The 24,419-nt window shown below is 42.0% G+C and overlaps 1 protein-coding gene across 13 annotated transcripts in view; it reads right to left on the reverse strand.

Annotated features, from left to right (window-relative positions):
• kiaa1109 (KIAA1109 ortholog) overlaps nt 1-24,419 on the reverse strand; it is an 80,354-nt gene that overhangs the window by 9,592 nt on the left and 46,343 nt on the right. For 2 of the 13 annotated variants that reach the window (XM_038729790.1, XM_038729788.1), the window contains exons 49-81: nt 23,685-23,883; nt 21,541-21,810; nt 21,172-21,265; nt 19,056-19,262; nt 18,230-18,465; nt 17,896-18,140; nt 17,658-17,763; nt 17,128-17,225; nt 16,828-17,016; nt 16,401-16,569; nt 15,532-15,743; nt 14,371-14,454; nt 13,245-13,443; nt 12,846-12,905; nt 12,461-12,687; nt 10,067-10,243; nt 9,363-9,493; nt 9,120-9,243; nt 8,854-8,966; nt 8,217-8,307; nt 7,797-7,856; nt 5,124-5,377; nt 4,747-4,962; nt 4,269-4,449; nt 3,976-4,165; nt 3,531-3,692; nt 3,281-3,417; nt 2,823-3,018; nt 1,994-2,194; nt 1,546-1,722; nt 1,143-1,280; nt 351-593; nt 21-174 (exon numbers count right to left, since the gene is read on the reverse strand). In XM_038729790.1, the coding sequence (XP_038585718.1) occupies nt 21-174; nt 351-593; nt 1,143-1,280; nt 1,546-1,722; nt 1,994-2,194; nt 2,823-3,018; nt 3,281-3,417; nt 3,531-3,692; nt 3,976-4,165; nt 4,269-4,449; nt 4,747-4,962; nt 5,124-5,377; nt 7,797-7,856; nt 8,217-8,307; nt 8,854-8,966; nt 9,120-9,243; nt 9,363-9,493; nt 10,067-10,243; nt 12,461-12,687; nt 12,846-12,905; nt 13,245-13,443; nt 14,371-14,454; nt 15,532-15,743; nt 16,401-16,569; nt 16,828-17,016; nt 17,128-17,225; nt 17,658-17,763; nt 17,896-18,140; nt 18,230-18,465; nt 19,056-19,262; nt 21,172-21,265; nt 21,541-21,810; nt 23,685-23,883 (5,540 nt within the window). The remainder of the gene's footprint in view (nt 1-20; nt 175-350; nt 594-1,142; nt 1,281-1,545; nt 1,723-1,993; nt 2,195-2,822; nt 3,019-3,280; nt 3,418-3,530; nt 3,693-3,975; nt 4,166-4,268; nt 4,450-4,746; nt 4,963-5,123; nt 5,378-7,796; nt 7,857-8,216; nt 8,308-8,853; nt 8,967-9,119; nt 9,244-9,362; nt 9,494-10,066; nt 10,244-12,460; nt 12,688-12,845; nt 12,906-13,244; nt 13,444-14,370; nt 14,455-15,531; nt 15,744-16,400; nt 16,570-16,827; nt 17,017-17,127; nt 17,226-17,657; nt 17,764-17,895; nt 18,141-18,229; nt 18,466-19,055; nt 19,263-21,171; nt 21,266-21,540; nt 21,811-23,684; nt 23,884-24,419) is intronic. The other 11 variants (XM_038729791.1, XM_038729794.1, XM_038729789.1 and 8 more) reach the window with 11 other exon arrangements.

The following is a 24,419-nucleotide window of genomic DNA, read 5'->3' on the forward strand; positions in this document are numbered from 1 at the left end:
CAGGAAGGGGGACCACTTACGTATTGTTTCCCATGACGTTGCTCATGTTCATTTGGACGATGAGCTGTTTCAAGTTGATGGCAAACACCACCAGTGTCTCCCATGGTGCTCCCTGCTGACCTGCTGCCTTACCATTTTTACTGAAGGAAGGAGTGGATGTTTTTGTCACCGAATCTAGATGAGATTGTACAAAGATTAGGCAATAGGCAGTCAAGGACAAATTATGAGTATCTTGCACGTTAGCATTGTGATTTGTAATGTTCCACTTCTATTTTTTGGTTTGTTGTTTAACATCTTAATTGTGCTTCTGTATTTAATATTTTTGCGCGTGTTCCAGTGTTTGTAATTACTTCTCCTAGGAGCAGAGGAATCAGACACGCTCCTGGTGCGTACAGGAGCAGGGGACTTGAGGTGGCCCAGGCCCGGGGACATGTTGCTTCCAGTGGAGTGCTCGGAAAAGACGTTGGGGGACTGGGGCATGTGCTGTGTACAGGTGCTGCCATCCCAGGTCTTCCAGTAGGCTTTCCGGCTGGACTCGGGGGAAAGGTGTTGGGTGACGTTTTCGGCCGAGTCAGGGGTGGCGGGGCCAGAGGCTGAGGAAAGGTAAAGGTTGAGAGATGTAAGTAAACGACAGCCTTTGAAATGCCAACTTGGAGCAGTGGGAGGAAATGTTGGCTGAAGGAAGGTCAGGCGAGACGGAACGTTAAAAATGAACACAAGCTAAACCTGTTGAGATTAGAAGACGAAGGCCGAGATTTAAAATCATGTTCATTGCATTTTTCTGCACATAGTAAAAAATATTCCAATTTTTTGTCCATGTTAGTTATTTTTCTTGAAGGCCATGGTAAAAATACTGATTTAGTTTTTCACAAACTTGAACAATGAAGAGGCAGAAAGAAGTGATTTTAGAAAAAAAATCACAGTAGCTAGTACAATCTTAAGAAAAGAGGAAGGTTAGAAAAGCTCTCTGTTCATCTTGTGCAATGCCAAGTAAAAGCTGAGATTTTACAACAACTACTCAAGTGCAGGCGGATAAAAAACAAAACAAAAGAGTGGAACACACACCACAGATGCATTCAACACTTGACAAACCCCAACCCCAACAACACAGACCAAAAGCCAGTGAGTAGTCAAAAAGTCACCTGGCAGGTTGATTGTCTGGTCTCCCAGGAAGAGGCGCCTGGCGATACTTCGACGGTACCAGGCTCTTGGGAAGGCCAAGATCTCACTCAGTCGCCTCATGTCGTACTTGAAGGAAGCTGAGCCAATGTCACACACAGCTAAGGGGAGAATATTACATTAGTTCATATATGAGCCACACCTTTCTACAAACCCTCTTGTTGAATAGAACTGAAAGAAGACCTTTGTTTTGCATTCGACATTCCGATATTCTCATTTATTAATGGCTATATTTCCTGCCTGAAAATAAATCTTTGTCAACTCCATCGCAAGTCCGGCAGAATGGTTAATCTTGAACAGCCTAAACCGGAATAAGTCAGTATAATCTGATCTAATAAACGTTTTCTTCTGGGGCTGACGATGTACCTGAGATGTTGATGAGGGTGGTGTCCATTTTGCCACCTTTGGCAGGAACAAAGCTTTCAATGAAGGTGGGGCCTCCGCTACGTCTCATCCTGGATAAGCTGACCTTCACAAATTCCAGGTTGATGCTCAGAGAGTCTTTTCTTCCCGTTACTGAAGACGGCTCCTCGTCTACTGTACCTTCCACAAAAAGAGCGATAATCATGAAGATCACGAAACTTTCGTCTAATTTCAATCTCGGTTACATTATAACACGTGGCATGATATATTACTGTACACTCATCAGCATAAAGCATGAAGTCACTTTTATCCACATCTTCACAAGATGTAGAGCATGTTTATGTTTTAGAAATAGTATCTGCATTAAAGCAGTAAAATAAGTCGATCTCTGCAGTAGCTGCAGCTCTGGATTATTAGCACACACGTGTATATTAGCTTTGCCTTTCCGTACCTAACGGCCCTGGGCCTGGAGGCAAGCCTGTGACAGCAGATTTCTGCTTTCCGGCGCCATAGGGGTGGAATACATAGAGGGAGAAGTCAGACATGCAGGCAGTGAAGCTGAGGCCTGAGGAGGTACTTGGGGGGCCGGTGAGGTCGGACTGGCTGCTGCTGTGGCGGCTCCTGCCTAGAGGGCTCCCCAGCAACGGAGATGCTGGAAGGAGGCAGAGGAGGGCGGAAAAACACTTGGAGGTAAGACAAGCAGTCACATACAATAGGCATTAATTAACTATGACATGACTGTCGCCAGAAGGAAGCCGTATCACAATTCACTGACACTCATCAGTTGGCTGTATTTGACACAAATGATTGAGTCACATTTTCATAATAGAGAGGAGTAAGCTAATTAGAGTAGAGATCAAGATGAACTATCTGCTTAAAAGTTAATGCATCGCATGCATATTAATGTAATATTGTAATATTCATACTTTGCAATTACCCTTTTGGCTTTGGAGCAAACTGTACATTTACTGTAAATTTGCCTGGACTAAAAAATATGACCTGAGTTAAGACCTGAACACTGTAACAGCAAAAAAACAAAACAAAACATAGCAGAACATGCATGGTGTGGCAAAAAACAGACTGGAGAGCAAAGTAATAAATGCATGAGAACAAGCTGTGAGCAGCATTAAATCACACAAGGCCCATTCACGGCATGAAGTGACAGCTAATAGATATGCTCCTGGTGTTTGAAGGTAAGATTTTGACTCCAAATGTTTTGCTGTTCACATATCTCTGCACACATTACAGCATCATTATTCCGCAAGTCAGACTCCACAGACCTTTGCTGGGAGGTGGTTTGGGGATATGTTGCCCTGGTGGAGTGGAGGACGGTGGGTGAGAACCATCAGTGGGATGGGCTCCTGTCAGGGTCTCCAGCTCCCCACGGTTAGAAGAGAAGACCAGGTCTAAAGAGGGCAGCTTGAGCATGCACTCCACCCTGGACATTGGCAGGCAGCTGAAGCGGATCTGAGAGGGCTGCAAACACAGATGATAGCTGGTGTTTCAGTCTGAACGTCTCTCTTAAATTTAAGGTGTGTAAGTCTATGTCTACATGTATGTATGGTTTACAGGTTGACAGATTGGAGTTGTAGTGGGAAGATATTCAGTAAATATGCAGAAGAAAACATTCATCAATAGGACCGCATTAATAATGTGAAAAAATGGGACTAATTTATCCAATGTTGCAAATATCATGACAATAAAGACTTTAGTGCGGGGGGGGGGGGGGGGGGGGTACCTGGACTCTGACGTAGACAACCACATCCACGGGGAAGGAGGAGTAGGCTGACGTGGAAGAGGAAACCAGGGAGGTGGTTGATTCCTCCAGCTGCTCCGTCTCAAACTGGCCCATCTCCTCCTCCTGCGAAGCCATAGCTGACGGGAGGACATAAACACAAAAAGAGTTTACTGTGAAAGCCAGACACACAAGAAGGAGTTCTTGTGTGCTAAGGACAGGATCCAAAAATCAGATGGTGCAACCAACAAACCTGCGTAATTCCTTTCCACTGGAGTGATAGGAATGGTCTCCAGTGCTTTTTCCAGGAAGTCCAGCAGACAGGGGCTGATGACCATTTCCTCTGGCAGAGTCTGGAGGGCCACCCAGGCATACAGCTTGGCCGTCTTTACTCCTCCGCTGCCCTTACCTTTGGCTGCAAAGACACAAAGTTTAAGCCACCTGCAGCCTGGACTATTTTTCGACAACACTTTTAAGCTGGAACCATATTCACAACCCATCGATATGCATGAGCCCATATGGTCAAAAGGTGCCCTGTGGTTTCATGCCTTAAAATAAAGGACGAAATCGCATGCATTTGAATTGGTGGGTCCTCGTGTGGATATAAATCATCAAATCGGAGAGGCGTGGCAGTCTAGTGTCGGCGATTACGGATGGTGCTAGGGCATGCATGTAAAAAATGAGGGAATGCTCAGTACCTGATGGAATTGGTGGGGGTGGGGGAGGTAGGAGCGAGTTAGTCTTGCTTTGGACAGCATTGGGAGGGTTGGGAGGGCCGCTATCTTTCATACCATACAGCTTCGACTCTTTGGAGAGAGTGCGAGGGAGAGAAGATCCACGTGAGGCGTTGGGGGACTCCGTCTTCAGTGTCTTGGAGTTGTAGTGCAACTTGGGGAGAGAAAAGGAAGAATTAATCATTTGAAGTGCAAAAAACACTTCCACTACAGAGTAGAAGCTTGTTCACAATTTGGATGTTGAGGGAGAAGCTGACCTTAACGTCGACTCCTGGAATGTAGAATACTGTGGTCTCTAAGTCATTGGATTTGGTCTGCAGGGAGGAGGGACATTTCTTGCCGGCTAGGAGATGGGTGGTGGACGAGTAGGTGGGCTGTAGCTTCTTCTTCTTAGGTGGGGACTCTTGGTCTAGACTCCTGAGGCTACGCTCACAGCTCCTGCAAAAACCCACAAGGAGAAGACTCATGTCATATGAAGGTCTGCTTTTGCTGTACTCTATTTAATTACCCGAATATAGAACATTTTATTTCTTGTATCCACTGAGGACATGCTACAGCATAAAATTTCATCTGCCACATCACACGTGTGGATTTCATAACGTAGAGTTTGATTCGACTCTTTACAAGGCATTGTTTCAAAAACGATTCCCAGCAGAAATGTGAGTCAGACTTTAAATAGAATTTCTGCTTTCTCTACAGTGGTTATCAGAATAAGAAATGTGCCTTTCATTGCACCTCCTGAGGGAAATGTCCTCATGCTCTGGCTGCTGAGTAGTGGGGTGAAGGACACACTTCCCACTGTCGATCTCCACGCGGACATCCAGCTCAAAGTCGATGTTTCTTTCAGTTGCTGGCCCACTGAAGCTGCGGCTGGCGGGTGTGCTCGGCCAGCGCTCGCTGAACAGCTGACTCACAGCAGAAAACCCGGAGGACTTCTTGTGAGACGCTTGACTGAGAAGAAAGGGATTGTTTAGTGATTGCGGCGATGCTTTATTTATAGCAGGAAAAATGAATCACCAAAGAATTGTAATGTGAGATTAATGCCCTTTCCTTTCATCTAACATTCATCACTTGTGAGCGGAGGGGGGGGGGGGACAAAAACAAAAACTCACAAAGGCCTTCGATAGCTCGGCGGTCTCTCGCGTTCAAACTCGTCCTCCTTTTCAGAGTCTTCGGAGGAGGAAGAGGACAGGTCGTCGTGCTGGAAGGGAAGTGTGGGTGAGAAGACAGCAGGGGTGACGGGGGCACTGAAAACTGGGTGCCCTCCCTCAAAAAGGGATGGAGAATGAAGATGGTGGTGATGAAGAAGATGGGATGGCTCATCAATGGTGACTGACAACAGGTCCACATCTGTCTCCTCAGGAAACTTCAGAGAAGGACAGAGAGTCAAACTCACACAAAGAGGTCAGTTTTCACGCCTTCATGAAGCTCTTCTGACTTAAAACATGACGTCTTAAGTAGGAAGGTAGCCAAGGAATCATCCCTTTGAAGGAGGTAGTGTTCTGTTGATTGGACCACGAGGTGTATTATTTTCTTTACAGACATGATATTGTGTTCATGAGATCGAGACAAGATTTTAACACCATTTTTAAGAAATCTTGGTGAATGATGAGATTCTTCTGTGTATTCTTCTGCACCAATTTATGGTGGAAATGTTTTTATATATATAAAGGGAAACACAAAATTCAGGTGGCAGGTGACAATAAAAAATATAAAAATATAACAGAATATAATGCAGTAAGGCTCTCAGGCATTTTGTGCTGCTTTCAGATATGTATTTACCTCTCATGTAATATCATCCCTGCTGAGTCAGCACACACGCAGGTATGATTCAGTCTTCCCCTACTCTTGTCAACCCGCTCTTTACCCTGCTGTGCATTACGTTATTGCTCCGCTGGTAGTATCACATTCAGACTGTTTGACCGACAGTTTGGAACTGCATGTTCGGATGACTGACGAGGTGGAAAACAAGACTAATTAAAAAACATTTCTGATCAAGCAGAAATCTCACATGTTAATTTCAGCACCTCCGATAAAGTGCAGCTCACAGTCGCACACAGAGCAAGGCTACACTTAAGTTTTTAGACTTACAGCCTGAGAGCAGTTACACTTGATTACTATCATGGTGTACGCCTGTGTCGCATCAGCTGCAAGGAGCTGATTCGCTCCATGAGCCAACGTTATCAGCTGTACATTTGTTTTTCACTGCGTATGAAAATTGATGTGTGGCTTGAGAGCGTGTGAGAAATGTCAATTGCGCGAGTCTCGCGAGACAGCTTTTAACCTGATAAGAATTCTTGTCACGCCCCTAGTATTTACTTAAATGCTGAAATTAAATCTAATAGCACAGTTGTGTCCAATGACAGAACACTACCAGCTACCAAATAACTGCTGTAGAAGGAGCTGAGAGGGCATGCACTTCCTGTGAGGAGGAATGAAAGACGATGTGGCAAACAGACAGGATAAAAGGTGAAAGATGGAAAAAAAATCCCAAGAAAGAAGTATACAGGTCTACAGCTGAGGGAAAAAAAGCCCAATTTTCAACAGAATCCATAGACCATAGTCAATCCATATTGACAGAGTTTGACTGCTGCTGAACATCAATAAAAGTGTTAAAAATGTTTGCTAACTGGCACCTGAAACCACTCTGAACTCCGGTTCTTTTAAGGAACCAATCTAAGTCGGTGCCCAGGGGGAGTACGTGGGTGGTTAAGGCCAAATGACCACAGAAGGATTGACAAGCAAACTCAGCCATGTAGCCAGAGTCAGGTCTGGGTCTGTTATTGTTTAGTCAGGCCACAGGGCAAATAAAATATAGGATTTTGTTTCCCCAGACAGAGCCAGGCTTTATGCTAAGCTAAGTCTTTATGCTAACTATTAAACAGGCTAATATGATAATGTTGTTGTTCTTCTCATCTAACTGTGAACAAGAGAGCTAATAACAGTATCATCCAAAATGTCGGGCTATACAAGCCTCTACAAGGCTCTTTACAATTTGTGCCACTAAGTGTGATTTACCTTGTAACTGTTTTATGGCACAAATTAAACTGCTTTACAACAGGAACCAGGGAGGTGATGCTGTTTAAGTCTTCAGACTCTCAGGAATGGCAGCAGTGAAATTTCAATAGGGTGTTTAGCCTGACATGTCCAATTCGCCCCAACCCTAATTAGTATTTTATCAGAAACTTTTTTCTTTATGGTAATTACACCAAATTATTGGGGGTTTTTATGATACACCAATGACCTTTAAAGCTGGAATGATGTCCATCTGTAATCTTGGCCAACACTGTATTTTACCTGATACTGTCAGTGAGAGAGGAACAGCTGACAGACTGTGGTTCAGAGCCTAACCATGCATAGTTAGAAATCAGCCAATATATTAAGGTTGAAGAAAAGTTGATTTTGATCTTTATGCAGTTTCAAGACAGGATGAGAAAGTGTGACTTTATAATTTATTTAAGCAGAATTCCAACTATAAACTTGTATTTACAGTCTTCCTATCATTGAAAGCATGCTTGCGGTAGGGTTATTCAAATAAAATCTGGGACAAATTGCTCTCATATAAATCTCTAGTTGATGGAATGCCACTGGTATTTCTAATAAAGAAATAATGGATTAAATAAACTGTTGAAGATACTGTTTCATCATCCTGTTTTGACTTTGCATATTCAAAGTCCCGTCAGAACTGTCAAGGTAATCACAGAGGAGAAGAGGAAACAGAAGTATCTGTTGGTTATTGGGTTGGGTATTTTAATCTGTTAAATTGAATCTTTGGAACCATCTACCTTGAATACCTCTCCTGGACTGATGAATGAATGTGGAGAGTCCAAGGCCTGATTATTTATCTTCAATTGAACAAGAGAGTCATTAAAAAAAGAGCTCATCTAAAATGGGAGAAAAAATAAATCCTCGGAGCAATGGTACATCCATTTGAGTTGGCTTTGAAACACATGAGGCCTCATGTGCCACATGAGGCACAGTACCATGTAAACATCATGTAGTACGGAGAACAATTACAGCGACAAACACATAGAAATGAAGGATGAGATGATGATTTTTAAACTGCTGACATAACTAAAAATATCACCTTAATTATTGATTTACAAAGTGCCGGTGCAATCAAATCTGTATGAACCTTAAATATACCATTGTGTTATAGCTTTTCTGTGTTGTCAGCATGTGAGATGCGATGGTTTCAAAATTACCGTGTCCTGGATGTTGAAGGTGACACGGGGTCCAGGAGAAGCCGCATCCACGCGCACATCTGGTAAATCATCCACATCCCCTATTCTGGAACTATGGACACAACAAAGTGATATAAACAAACTGCATGAGACTCATAAAGATGGAGGTGACATAGGTGTTTCCCCACATATAATATAAGGTGGAAAACTACTCATTCTGTGGGGAACATTGAAATCACATTACCTTACTGTTAGTTTCAAGAGGCACTGTAATCAAACTTTGATTCTTAAAGCAGATCGGATAAATTTGCTTTTTTTTCCTTCATTTATTCTGCTGCAGAGCTAATGGTTTTCCATTGCTAAAGGTCTCATAGTGTGTCAAATGTTTTAATATCATTACTACATTAAGTCTGCAATATCTGCATAATTACTATAAACAAATGAGCACTTTCTCTCTTGTACGCCACATTCTAATTTATGAGTCACTGCATCCTCTTTTAAGGTTAATGGGAAATGTGCTTCGAAAACATGGAGCGCCAACAGTAGTGGAGTGAGACAGAGGTTACTTGGTCTTGTTTGTTTACAATAAATGCTGGATGAAGCACCCTTAACAGTATCATTTCCATGAAAATATGATATATATGCTCTCCTTTTTTACCTCTGTCTGTCCATTCTTTTCAGAGGGGGACGGCCTGCTGCTGCGGAGATGCTTTTGGAGCGGTTGTAGCTTGGTTTGTAGCCAAGACCCCACTTATCCTTTAGAGAGGCCGCCTAGTGAAGAACAAATACAAAGGTTTAATAAAATTCTAAAGGAGAGAAATTCAGGTAGTGCAAGGTTTGATGGGGAACATTTCAACTGATAGTTTCCAAACTTCTGTGGTGAATACATCGCTAAGTGGGGAAGCTAAATGGATGAGCATTCACCCTCATGCTGGAGCGACGCAGTTTCTTCCGGACGTCCCTCCTGATGTCGTTGACGGCCACAGACTCCAGCTGCTGATAGCGCTGGATCTCCTGGTTGATGGTGCCTTCACTGGCTCCCAATTTCCTGTGGTTAAGAAAATAGGATGCAGATAGTTTTAACAGGATAGCAAGGAGATGCGAGACATTTCTTCACGATCAATATCACAGAATCCAAATCAACAAGTGAGTGACCAGGAATCTTACTTGAGGTCGTCAATGACCTTGGCCTGTTCGTTCAGCTCTCTGATGTCCACCACCCTCTTGGTGAGCTTCCTCCCACGAGCGTCAATCGCTTGGTTCCCCATCACCATCTGTCGTCTGGGGTCAATGGTCTCCTGTTGAGTCAAAGGATACACACCCAAACACAATTAATCTGGTAGACTGATGGCTAAAGTAAACAAATCTGCGGATTCCCAAACCCGCTGACTGACTCAAACCCCAGTGAACATTTTCCCTGAAAGATTTCCACCAGGCAGAGGCCATAAATTTCCTTCCCAAATCTGTCTGATTAAAGGTGAGATATTTTTCTAGATCCCATTCCGATTGTAGATCAGAATTTGCATTTCTGTCCACACATCAGGTATGGTAAAACACAAAATGTCGCAAAACAGGACACACCACCACCACCACTATCACCACCATCACCACTCCATTCAAAGTGCAAGAGGGAAAAAATAAAGGTGTATTGCCACAGAGAATTATATAAGACAAATTTATTTCTTTTCACCTGTCATTGAAGCTTCATGAGGAGTGCAGTGAAAGCAAATGCTAAGCACTATTTTCATGCTATTCAGCACAATGGAATCCACAACCTTTAATTGATAACTGCATGTGACTGAAATGTTAGCCACCTTGCAAGTGATTTTGTCAGCCCAGAGAAGAGTTTAACATTGTAGGTGGCTACATACACAGGCCCAGGAGAGAGGTCTTTGGGCCCTGGCACTGCCCGCTCGGAGGCAAGGCGATGCACAGTTTAAGTAGTCAGCTGGGACAGAAACACTCTCAGGCCTGGGGCTGAGGCCCAGGATGTGGTTTACCAGACGCCTCCTTAAGGTCAGCCGAGGGCTGAACTGGCTCTCTGGACTCTGTAAACAACGGCAGGGACAGATGGGTGGAGAGGTGGAAGAATGGACGAGTGTGGGTCAATCTTTACCTTCTGGAGCTCTAAGGTAAGCCAGGTAAGATTTGTTCAAATGTACGGAAGAGATAATAAAGGAATAGTTTGAGATTTTGGGAAATACACTTATTTGCTTTCTAGCACCCAATTAGGTGAGAAGAGTGATACCACTCACATGTATATCTGTTAAAAATCAAGCAGCCGCTTAGATCATCTTAGCATAAAGACTGTCCAAAGATAATCAAATCTGCCTATAACATCATATCTCATTTGCTTAATCTGTACAAAACACAAAGAGCAAAAAAAGTTTATGTGCCTGACTTAGGGCTGCATGATTAATCTAATCACAATCGCGATGTGCGATTACATAACCACAAAAAGTGTGAGATTCTCCTCCCAGTTTGCACTGCAGTCTGCTCATTCTCTCCGCCCACACCGGGCTCTCGTATGTGCCCTAAAACAGTTAAGAAAGTACCACAAAAAGTTATTTATGGGCAGTGAGCGAGTAACATTAAAGACAACAACCTGCCGTAACCCCCCCTCCCGGCGCGCCGCTAATCGTTCGCTCTGTGACAGAGACATGTCGGCGACAGCCGAAGCGGATAGACAGAATAAAACAGAAAGAAGACAGCGGGTTTGGCATCGGATCGCTGGCCATTTATGTGATGAGTTAAGGATCCATGTCTGGTGTTCTATTGCTTTGCCAATGTCTGGTCTTTGTTTTGTTGATCCTGTTTAAGTCTGGTTTTAGTTCTGTGTTTCTCTGTGTAGCCTTGTTATTTTATCTCTTGGTCTAGTTTACTTAGTATCTGTTTTGTGCCTTAGTTCAAGTATTTGCTTCTAGTCCTGTGTTCTTGTTTAGATTCTTGTCTGGTATTTTGTATCATGTCTTCTGTCTGTGTTGGTTGTTATATTGCCCCATGTCTGCCTGTCAAGTGTTCCGTCTATACCTCCAGTTATCTCTCTGCCTGCCTGTGTCAGCCTCATGTCCCTCACCTGTGTGCCTCCTCCCAGCTCATTAACCCTGTGTATATATCCTTGCTTGTTTCCCTCAGTCTTTGTCAGGTCATTGTAGTGTGTAGACGCTCTGTCTTGTGTTGTATCGTTTTGCTTGCCCTGCTCGTCGTGTCACCCTGTTTCTGTGGATTTGGATTTCTGTTTGGATCATGCAACATAATGAATGAAATAGCTGTAACTGGATTTACTATTCAACTAGTGGTAAAATAGTATACTATTATATGAAATTATAATGAATTATAATGAATATAGTAATATATTAACATTATACTAACAACATACTATTAACTGAACATTACACTCTTTATTTAATGTTATAATATTATACTAATACAATCATTTACACTCGTTCCTCCTCCAGGTTGTGGATAGAGCCTCTGCAGTGGACAGATGTATATTGAGCCACTGCCAGTGCGCCAATATTTGCTCACTGCTTTTAGCCGTCTCCTCCTGAGAGCAACACGCTCCACTTGTTCTCTGTTTTACTGAAGTTATTGTGATAAATATTGTTTTTTTGTTCAAGTTGTGAAAACACATTTCAAAATGTCAGTATTTTGTGCATTTTCCTTGATAATCAAGCAGGTACACTCATAGTACCATTTGTTCCATTATAATCGAATCGCAATATTGTCCACAATAATGGCAATATGACTTTTTCTCCAAATTGTGCAGCCCTAGCTGTACTATATCTCAGCCGGATGCAGTGACCTTGTGGAGTCTTATCATCACTTTTGCACACAAGCCCCCATTAAACCACAAATTGGTGCTGGTAGGGAGGTTTTGTTAAGAGGCTGCTAGCCGTAGCCTTATATTTACCAGACCTATATGGGAGTGAGATTAATCTTTCCATTTAACCTTTAACAAGAAAGCAAATAAGCATATTTCCCAAAGTGTCCAACTGTTCCTGTAATTCGTGACAACCACCAGCAGTAAGTTCAACAGCTGAAGTTCACTGCTTTTGGTCTGCTTTTATCTTTTATAACTAAAGAAAATGAATTTATATATATCTTCTGAGAACTTCCTAATTGGAGTAAAAAAACAGAACGACTGATGTTGACAGCATAACTTTCTTGACTTTATAATGTATCATCAGAACCAATGAAACTGAATTGAAAGTGATTTTGAAATGACAAAACAATTGGCTAAACTGAACCCATTATTGACTGACCATGTGGATGGTGGCTAACATGGTGTCGGCTTCGTCCTCATCTGAAAGGTCCCCCATGTTGACCGAGTTCAGGTCAGCGATGTCGTCCACGTCCTCCTCACCCGTCAGTGACGTCAAAGTGTTACCCAGCGCGTTGAGGCGCTTGCCAATGTTGGGATCCATGTGAACATCAATACCACACATTTTCCACAGCACATTCAGAGTCCAGGTACCAGCACTACTGCTCTCTGTTTTTTTGAGGTAGATAGGAAAGAAAGACAGAACAGCAGATGATGCGGATGAAATGAATGCAGAATAAAATTTCAGACAGCTGTCTCATGCTTATTTTGCAGCTCGAGTGTGTGATCCATATTTTATGGACTCAAGCTTAGCTAAAAGAACTTGCCTGCAGAAGGTTGCCCTGTAGTCCTAGAACATACTTCATATGTACCATCAGGGACTACACCTGTATACAGACAACCAAGAAACAGTATTTCAGAAGAGCTTTGCGCATAGAAAGTTACATAAGAATTCTGTTTCTACCTGCTGAAGTCAGGTCATTAATCACATAACAGAGGTTCTCTGTATATTATTATTGTTTGTTGAGCATCTCTGAGACTCAGTTCATCTTATATTAAGTATTTCAGTTTAAAATGCATTCAATGCAATACATAAATATGAAAAAATCATTCTCTATTTTATTTCTTTTTAACGCTTTAGACATTTCTTAAAAAGGTGAAAAAAAGTGAAGCTAAAATGAACCGCATGTGTTCAGTTCACACTTTAAACATATTGCGTCACTCACAAGCATTCATGACCATATCCCCTCGGATTTCAGGCTTCCAGTCGTCCCAGGAGGTCTCGAAGCCCTCGGCAAAGCGGATGCAGAAATTCTTGAAGTGGCCTTTGCTTACCAGGGACTCCGAGGAGCAGGCGGTGATCAGTGTGCTCTCAATGGTCAGGACCATAGCTGAGCCGGTGTCAAAATCTATGCTGTGGTTGGCCTGGCATGGAGGCAAGGAGAAGGGTTACCCAGGCCTCAAGTGAGGGTGAAGTAATATAAAAAAAAAACCAAAGAGCCCCCTTCCATGTGTTTGGAAAAGGCAGTGTTTGCTGGTAACACTTCATTCTATAGTACTGTATTTTCACTATCAGTTATTTTACTGTGATTTTAAATAAATAATACTTGCAAAACTGCTTAATTATTATGCTTTCTCAGAGTCCGCAAATGGCAGACTATCAACTAACACTACTCCTGTAATCTATGAGTGAAATGTTACCAGGCTTTTCAGTTTGTTAGATTGTGTTCCCTTGCAGGAACATATTACCTGAATTTGTGGATTAATTCAGCGTTGCTCCTAAAATAGGGGTCTGATAATCATCCCAGTCATAAGTGGAGGCAGGTAAAAGTATGTTTACCTTAACTGCCCGATTATCTATTATTATGACTTGGATCAAAATCAGACTGCCTTTTTAGAACAATTACTGCAGGAATCCAGGTAATTTTCTAAAGGCCCAGATGTTTTGTCTTACAAGAGCAGCCCGAGCCTGCCACTTCAATCACTGTCATTAGATGAAGCATTGTGTATGAAATTTTGTTCATGGCATTCCCTGAAAGATTAGCCTGAAAAATGCCCTTGTTTCCATTTTAGCATCAAATAAGCAATACTCCGTACACCAAGTGGCATAACCTCTTTTTAGTATAAGGTAATTACACACCTCAAACACCTCACACACCAGCCCAAGCTTCATTAGTTGTTATGCCAACTTTGTGGAGGACTTCTGATTGTTACAAAGTGGTGTGATGTGCCATTTTTTAAACAAAAGAGCATTTGTGATGCAGTGTACTTGTGGCATGGAAGAGTATTGATCACAGTAAGTCATTGCCCCACAACAAGCCATCACAAGATATATAATAAATTGTAGGTTACTTTTCGTGCATTTTTATGCCGGCCTACTGATGTGCTGGCCCCAGCTTCAGAGTTGGTGCCCTCCGTAACTGGTACTTGTCCTTTCTATGGAAATAAGTGTGACATAACAGCTGGTATATCTTGTCTCTATGGACAAACTAGTATAACAAGACAAATGATATGGACCATTCATTAATATCCAGTGTTTCCCCATCATAAAACCAATAAATGGAAAACATAACACTTTCTCTTAACTAACTTTAAAGTACAGTAAAATTTGTATTTAAACACAGGCCAGCCTGCATGTACCATGTTATAGCTGTGTATTGTATCACTGGTTGTTTGCTTTGCATTAAATGTGTACATTATAGATGTATGTTGGCAGGGCAAATTAATGGACAGTCTACCCACTAGCATAGGGGAAACACTGATATAAAAATTGATAACAGAGGAATTGTTCTTTTATGAAAATGAAGAACAAGAATGTAATTGTGTTTTTAAAGTTATTAATAGCAGCAATATGAATGTAATGAACACTGGTATAGTAAATGTTGCTAAGTGCTGATGGAGATGACTATAATTTAATATTCTTTTCAAAGAGCGGATTATGTGAATTAACATAGGGCTGGGCTATATGGCAATAAATGTTACCACAATAAAAATAATTATTAGCGCAAGTTTAATGGCTGACTTTTACTCCTGAGTGAAAGTTGAATAAAACCAGATGGTTAATTGTGGTTTTAAACTCTTCTTTATGGTCATCACAAACACTTGATGCCAAACAGTGGATCACTTCACAAATCTAAGGCTGAACATTCAAAACAATTACAATAAAATCTCTTTTCAGTCCCCTTTCCTCAACAAAATAAATATCTTAATAGAAACAATAAAGTGCTTATTCTTCCGTGATTCAAATAATTGAAACATTTATTGAACATTTGTTATATTGTTAGAGGAAAATTATATCGCGATAATTATAACTGTTTTATCGCCCAGCCCTGAATTTATATTAACAAAAAATTACCCCAAAATGTATTCCTACGTGCTTTACTTTCCTTTAATTAGAGGTAGATTCCTAATAAAAGCCTTGAGTTTTAAAACGGACTACTGATAACACTAAAAAATGTTACAGTTAGACAATATTTCGACATTGAAAGATCAAAACAGAGCAGAGCCAATTACCTGGGATGTGTTGGTGATGGGTAGGCAGATACCCAGGTCGTTGACTGTCAGTTGCAGGAAGAGGGTGCTGAAGGCCTGGGCTGAGGTCTGTTGGATGCCTGGCAGCTTGTCCACCACCTCTTTGGTGGCCATATGGATGTCCTTGTTGAGGGCCAAGCGCTGCTCGTTCCAGTTGTCATACGCTGCTTTGTAATTCAGCCAGAAGAGCACAGCTGCAGGAGGGCACACGAGTGGGTAGAAAGAATGTAAAATTTGACACTGAATGTCACGTAAACAAGCCATGTGCACTTTAAAGACGTCGATGGTTGATTTTGGCTGTGTGTGAAAACTTGACATCACCAAGTTTGATGAGAAATGGTTCCACATGACAAAATGAACTGTTTTATGTCAAATTTGAGTTTATTCTTTCTTGTACTTTAAGGATCAATAATTGCATAAGAACACCATCCAAATAGTGAAGATCAGCAGTAGAACAGACATCAGTATATTTAGTTGTTCGTGTATTCTGTTTGCTGGATGGTTTTATTCCAATATCAAAAAAATATTATGATTAATATCAGTGAGTATTAACAGAAATAGTGCTGATGTATATTTATTTAAAAAAGGGACAATCCACATTAATTAACACCAGGACTTCCATTATGTAAATGTACCATATTCAGCCACACAGGCTAATTGTGGCCAATTGATCCACAGTCCCTGGCAGGTTGATGGCATAACAGAAAACATTAAAGAAAGCATACAAAGGCACACAAGCACAAACAAAGCATAGGAACACAGATAAAATCACATAAGCACTGTGTGAAGGTACACAGCACAAGCTTTGACATTTGATATTGGATGTGATGTAGAGAAAAAGTCAACTGAACCTCGGTCAAATGCCACTGGCTGGGCGAAAACGATTGGCCTGTTAAGCGTGATGAGGACAGCCTCCTTGTCCGAGGAGCCACTGATCTCCTCCTGCAGAGCATTTCGCAGACCGATCCGAGTTCGGAAGTACGCCACTTGGTGGAAGTCTGAGCCAGCTTCTTCATACACCTGCAAAGTTAGGGGGAGACAGGGCGTCAGATTTACTGCGATATACCATCACCAAGCACAAGAGGAACGAACCTATCTAAAAAGTGTGGATTCTGTATGATTGTCTTTTATACTTTATTGTTAAAGTTACTGAACTGAACTCTCAACAACAACTCTCTTTATTAAAGATTAAAAACAATCTTTTTTAAACCCATTCTAGACTAAAACAACAACAAAAAAACAGAGCTTTTATTTCAACAAAATGAGGCCAATCTGTACCTGGTGCTTGACTATCTGTCCAAGAGCCAGGTTGAGATCTACTTGACATTTGCCAAACAGTTTAAGGTAGCTGCTGCTGCCGCCGGGCTGAGCCTTGCACTGGATCCTGTTGGACAGCTCCAGCTCTATAAGGCCCGTCTCAAAGCGCACAGCTCGCATAGAAGGAGTGGTGGCTGTCATCTGGATTCCCTGTGAACAAGAAAATGGCATTCGGAAAATTCTTCAAAGCTCAACTCCGGCCACTGCGACTGACTTTTTTCTTTTCGATTTCCATGCTGAAAGAAAGGGAACATGAGATACCTTGAACATCAGGCTGACAGAATAAAGCAGGATTTTTGGCTTGTCTGCGTCTGTTGAGGTGTCGTGCTCATTCCACAGTGGGATGGGTTGTTCTCCTCCTGCACGCGAGAGAGAGTATACAAGTCAACCTCATAAGTTCACACAGGCTGTTGTGAACATGTGAGAGTCACAGTGCAACTACATTCTCTTCTTTCTGTGATTGATTAGGAAGATAAACAACGCGCTATCAATACTGCTGTGGAAATCAACACAACGTCATGTGCCAGTGCCTTGGGCATAGTTTTATGTAGAAAATGATTTAATTTCAATGGCTTAAGTAGAAGTTGTAGGCTGTAGAACACTGTAGGGAACACTGAGATGTTTAGGATTAGATTAACGTTATTGATCCGAGAGGAAAACTGAGCCATTACAGCAGCAAAGACAAGGATAAAGGATTGCAAATGTTCCACAGATACGTATTTGCAAGTTTTGTGTTTGTAAATGAGGTAAGATTGCTGTATTAACCAAGTGAGTTGGTGATTATACCGTACCTGAAACCTTCTGAATGACCTCGTTGACCTCCTTCATGAACACTTTCTGCAGAAACACCAGGTGGTTGAGCAGGTCTGTGGTCAGGTTGTGCTCAAATGAACCAATCTGCACATCAGAGAAGATACGTTAGGGCAGGTTAGAATCAACATCGGCTGCTCCGTAAATCCATCTTGGTGGCTAATTAGCTTTTTCATACAAATGGCATACAAATGTGACGCCCCATCAGGAGCGTCTTACCTCAGCTACACAGCGCAGGTAGTTGCCTTGGAGGTAGTTGCCCTGCTTTGTTGGGAAGTCGTCAGGTGCCCAGCCCTGGTCTGAGTGGCTCTCGTGCTCCTCCATGATGTACTCTCCTGACATGGTGACTGGAGGCAGGGTGAGGCTGGCTGATGGCGACATGGTGGACAGGTCCACCGGGGACACTTTGGACTGGAAGCAAAGCTTGTGACTCGGCAACTCAAAGGTGAAACTGGTTTGCGCCCCTAAACACAGGGGCAGACAAAAACAAAGCTCTGTTCTCTGCTCCGTAAATCACCATGGACATCAATGCCAGATCTCCTCTCACACACACCTGTCATGCCATGGCTCTTCATGCGACCCATTTTGTATTCTGCTTTCAGCGAGGGCAGCAGGGCAGCCCCAATGGTGATGCCATCCATCATGGCGCTGAACTTGAGGACGATGGGCTTCTTCTCCAGGCCTTCGGGAAGCTGAGGGAACTCATTGGCTTCCACGGGAGTCTGATTGATGCTGGATGCTTTGTCAGAGGGTTGCGGGGTGGGCGTGTCCTCCCTGTTAGGAGGTTGACTGTAAAAAAATAAGTCAGGATTGGCTCATTACCTACAAACGTATTAACTTCAAGCGATGGTGGTGCTCTGTTAAGTAACTGTCGCCATGTTCGCAGCTGGATTGGATTTGCCATCACATCATTTCCAAATGTGTGGGGTAAACTGCTTAGAAGCTAAAGCACACAGTGAAAAAAGAAACTGCTTTGATTTAGTTGTGTGTGTTATTATAGAGAGCTTTGCATATACTGGCTCATATTGCTGTCAACATTAAATCATAGAAAGGCTGTTAAATATCCTCAGCACACCTACAACTCTATAAATATATTTACATAATTCAGGGTATTACCATGGAAACAAACACACAGGCAGTTAACTGCAACTGGCAACAGTGTGGACATGCACCAGTAACCTGCCACTTATACTACTTGTATATGAAAGAGTTCTTCTGAGGATTTTATTAAGTATAGATTACAATCTAATGGCATTAGGAGCAACGTGACAGATTCATTTAAATATTCCAACAACATTTCAGAGTCGGTTTCTCATTACTTAATGCTGTAAATTAGACTTTGTTCAAAAACACTCAAAAGACAAATAAATGAAGCATACACATTGGAGGGCTGGCGGATGAGGTCGGAGATTTGTTTGGAGAGCTGGTGGGAGCTGCGGACCATCATGCTGTGCAAAGTGGCCGGGTGCTGGGGGATGTTGATGATGATGGCCCCCACTTTGAAGACAGCTGCATTGTTGGTCTTCAGTCCTCGCTGGGCGCTGTACAAGGCCTGTGACTTGGCGATGTTGCATTTGACCACCGTCCTGAAACACAGGAGTAAACTGGAATGAGGAACATGACTGACACTAGGTTTTTTTTTCCAGGTGATGTGGACAATTGAATGGATGAGCAATTTCAGTGGAAATACTGAGAGGACAGGACAGCATTAAATTTTCTTGGAACAGGTAGAATGAGTGATCATGACAGTGACACACGTTCCACTATGAATGAATAAGGCAATGATTTGTGATTCCATCTCTTGAAGCAAATACAACATTTTCTACATTTTTAGACGGCTTATGAAACTGAAACTAAATGCCGAAATATCAGAGTGATGTACTGTACAGTAAGATATTTCAGTATTTTGTCAGATTGTAAAAATTAAGAGAACAGTCAAGAATGAAAAATAAAACCAGCCAACTTTCTGCCTGGATAAAATCAACCGGATTGGTCACATTTAAGTCTCTGTAACCTATGAAAGTGGCTTCATACACACAAAACGGATAACATCAGCTAACAAGGAAAGTCCTGAGAAACGGTTGACTGAAAATACACATGGTGACAGGCGACTCAGACAAATGAAGGATGTGCAATCAGGGCAGCTGTGTATTTGACTGACTAATGCATGTGAGTCCTTAATAGTAGCAATAACATACAGAAACTCTTGTTTAGCTGTGCTGGTGGGAGATGTTGGGAAATCCTCCAGTCTATGCAAGTAGTTGGAAGAGAAAGCCAAGGAATGTAAACAAAAAAAAGAAGAGCAGAAGAAAGTGTGAAACAGTTCAGACAGCCCGTACGGTGAACACAGTTTTTCACAAGCAAGAACACGAAGGAGCCACTTAAAGTGAAAATGTGGTCAGCTCTGAGGGTCGAGCTCCCTTGTTTTGTTTTGTTTGTTTTAGATGGACACGTTCATGATGAAAAGTCGTTCAACTAGAATAAACTTAGCAAACAAGAACAAACTGGAAGAAAATATCTCAAACAACTGCAGACAATCAACTGATTTGACATGCTTTAACTGTGACCCGCATTTACACTGGAGCCTGTTGTTGATTATTGCTTAATAAGTGTCCTTTGTCTGCACACTGTGTCCATTTGAATCAAACAGGCGAGAAATATGTGGAGTGGCACTGCAATCACTCTCACTTATATTTATATCAGTAACAGCTATGTTCTCTGTCGCCAGGTTGTCTGGCATAAACAAATTCAAAAACATGGGCGCGCTTTACAGAAAAAGGATTGAGTCCCAGTTTTATTCTCACAGTGGGAGCATCTGTTAAATAGAGTGAGATGAATAAAAAAGCTTCTTATTGAAGCAGCAGTACAAGTTCTAAACTGCGTGGAGATGCATCGGCCTGTGTGAATGCAGAACTACAAGCTAACCTGATTAGGGTGGTTATGTTTTGAGGAAATTGCTTACGGTAAAAACAACAAACTGCTGCTAAAATTACCTGGCTGGAAAGGAGCCTGTAATTGGCTCTCGCTGAGTGCCAACGCTTGTGGAAAACAGTGGATCTACTTCTTAGTTTAAGCTCAGGGAAGTAACAAACGTACTTGATATTAAAGCATCTACGTGTAGTAAGTTCTGTTGTTCCTAAATAACCATTTTAGCCAAGAGGTAATACTTTATAGCTGAGTTCTATATGTTTGAGACCACAGTTACAAGCAAAAAGCTCTTGGGGAACAGAAAATAAATGAATATTGATTTAAAACAGCAAAAACCATTAATTAGTTATAATTAAAACATTTAAAAAAAAAAAAAAGAATTCATTAACAATTTCAAACTTCAACAGCAATCAACAAACCATCATCCAGCAAGGGTTAGGATCAATACATGCTATTCAAAACATAATTACACGTCTCTCCTGTTTCTAAGAATTCCTATCAATATGAGGACATTTAAATGTAAATAATTGTTGAATCACTTTAAAGTTAAAGAGAATTTGTACGTACTGGATGTCAGGTGTTATGCCCTCCAGTAGAACAATGTTTACCCCTCCTATGTGAGCCGACGCACACGTCTCAGTCATTTTCTGGTGCAGGATGTCTGTGGATGTGTGAAAGAAAACCAGGAATCATTTCATCAGGACACAAGATTTTGGAACTTTACATTGTAAAAGAAGAATTAATAATGACATTAAAATATTATTTATCCACCTAAGACTGGCATAGATATGTGATTGATGTCCTTTACTATCACACTTTTTTTTTTTTAAGGTCAGTGCATAGGTGAAACAGTTGAGGTGGCTGACCAAGTTAATGAACAGACACACTGATTAAAAACTCAGGAGCTTCATTCCCCACACACATTCTCTGCCTCACCTTTCATCTTCTCCTTCAGGGTGAAACTTCCATGGATCTTCTTCAGCTCAGCCTCCATGGTCAGCCCGCCGATGTCGGCCTCCAAGTGGGTGCGGTTCACCATGCCAATGCCGAACACTATGAGCGTGACGTGCTGGGGTTCAGAGTTCACCAGGCTCCGTCGCCGACCGCCTGCGCCCGGGGGTTTGTTGGGCGTTGTAGGGTCCTGTTGCTCGTTCTCAAAGATCACTTTACAAAACGGCTCCGGGGGCTGACGTCCACCTTCTGCAGCTGCAAGAAAAATACCACTATCATTTCATCCATCAAAACTTACTTGCATGAGAAGAGGATCCTGGAAGTTGGAATCAAGATTCATAATTAATTCTACCTTTGCACATTAATAATGTTAGGACCTATTTATATTATTATTTTTTAGTCCCTCTAGAACTCATTCTGTCACTGCATCAAGGTGCGTTGGTGTTGAAACACCGTCTCACCACTACAAGCTACTCTCATACAAATGCGTGCAAAAGGGGGTGTGGAGGGTGCTGCAGCACCCCTTATTGACAGGGTGTAGAGTACAAAATGGGCACTATTGTTACTAAAGGACAACATAAAACACAGCAGGTTAGTGCTGAATGCAGAAGATGCTTTGGTTCATATTGCAGCCTAATAATTTGATGTCAGCAGCTGTTTGCACTGTTTTGTCACAATAAGAGTTACATGGGTGTGATGCGCGGATCGGCTTTTACAATATCTGAATAATCATGTATGCACAAATGAATCCACCGGCCCCCCACCCAACTAATTATTTTCTTTTTTTCTTTTATCCCACCTCTACTGGTCCTTATACCTTTTCAGGTCATTTCTTTATTGTGTTGTTGTATGAGTGTTTTCTTTAATGGTTTACTTTAAAGTTTGGAGAGGCTGCTGTCAGTCATTTTAAAAGTTTCCCTGGGCGCAGTAATGCCACAGCAAATACCCTGGGACATTTATGCAGCAAAACTAAAAACTGCAGTTATACACTGGACAGGACAGACAGAGGAAACCCTGCAGAGGAAACAGAATTCAACTTTTAGCTTCTGAAATAATTTAGACACTCTGATGGAGCTCAGGATTGATCAGGAGGACGGCTGCTTTACTCCAAACAGTTTCACTGTATGAACCTGGACTGTGTGTGAGACCTTTTGGATGTGGAGAAGAACACAGAACATTAATTAAGGTTAGATTCAGACCGATCCTGTCAGCGTGTTATGAGATTTAAATATTAAGTTATTCTGCTGTGCCCCGTGCGTCAATGCGCACAGCGTCTTTCTTAATGAGGAGACCCTTCACTCTATTTCACCAACCCCGAAAGGCACAAAATGTATCTTCCAAAACTCTGCCCACAAACAGCGGTGCTCTCAGTTACTGCACGCACAAGGTTTTCACATGCGTATTGTGTTTCCCCAAGTGTGGACCAGTTTTTCAAGTTGAAATGATGGTAGAGACGGTGTAATCAGCTGCGCTCACATGCTGTACATTTAAGTTGATCATATTATCAATGTTTTTTATTCAAATGATTTTATTTATACATACATACAATTACTGAGGTCCGGACCTCTGTGACCTCACAAGACCACTCTGTGTTGAAGGAAAGTATGTAAGTGCCCACATGCAGTCTGTCATGCACGCATTTCTACTGTACAGCACCCCCTAAACAAAAATGTCTTCCTGCGCGCCTGCCCTCATACTTAATGAACACCTCAGGGAGAAGGTGGGGTCATAATAGCAGCAAGTATTAATTGCATGCAAAATAACAGCAGCTGAGCATTGACTTTTGTATTGGAAAGTGTATAATGTACACAAAAAATACTGAAAAAACACAAAAACTTAAGGCTTGTATAATTAAGTCATTTGAGAGCCTGATGAATAAAATGGTCCAAGACCTGTAGGTCAGGTCAGGAGGGAAGAAAGGAAGAAGGTGGCGCGTCAGGGCTTGTAAGGCAGAACAGAGGGCGCAGGTGGAGAAAAGGAAAGGGAAGAAGGGAAATAAAAAACAGCAATATCTTAAAAATTGATCGAACAAAAGGCATAGAAATGGAAAGGAAAGCAGAAAGGAAATGCATGGGTTGGATAAAGGAGGCACATTCAGGACTGGATGACTGCTAGAAGCTGATTCCCACCTGACAGGCAGTTCTCTGGGGAGCTTTTCTCCAGGATTCCAGTGGGATCGGAGATGAGGGAATAGAAGTTGAGCAGCTTGTACATGTTCTGCCAACATTCTGCTGACGGCTCGCTCTGCTCTGACACTGTGATGGAGTCTGAGTCGTCCATCTGGATGGCCATGTGGTCTGCCACGTCACGGGAGCCCTTCCTTGACACCTGAAGACATTACACAATATCCCACATTATAAAACAAAAAGAAATGTCACAATATGCATCACAAGGCGGAAGGGTAAATAAACAATCTGGCGGACTTATTTCTTCTTTTATTGCTGAACTGTTTACTGTAACAGTAATGTTATGAGTGCAGGCTGTCGTGATATCTGTAAGATGACAACAAGTAACTCAGTTATTTCTGGAAAGGCCCTGGTTTAAATTATATCTGTGCAGGTTTGTCGTGAGTCCCTGTGCTACATCTTTTTCCTTTATAAAAATGCTTAGCTTCTTGAAGTTTGAAGCACATTTAAATGTCAAGACAAAAAACTGTCCATTTTTCACGTTTTGCCTGAACTGTGGACTGGATAAAATTCTTGACAGCTGAAACTGTGTTTTCATGAATGGTGCCTGTTCTGAAAATTTCCTATTATCTGGTGGCTCCCTCTAGGGTTTGTGTGTGGAAAATAAAAGATGATGTGATTTTACTAATCACATTAAGGTCTCAGCATGTGTGCCGATAAAGAATATTCGAGACTTTT

This window comes from Micropterus salmoides, unplaced genomic scaffold (genome assembly GCF_014851395.1).
Source record: "Micropterus salmoides isolate LMB-PRFRI ecotype aquatic unplaced genomic scaffold, ASM1485139v1 Ms_hic_scaffold_19, whole genome shotgun sequence".
NCBI classification, from domain to species: Eukaryota; Metazoa; Chordata; class Actinopteri; order Centrarchiformes; family Centrarchidae; genus Micropterus; species Micropterus salmoides.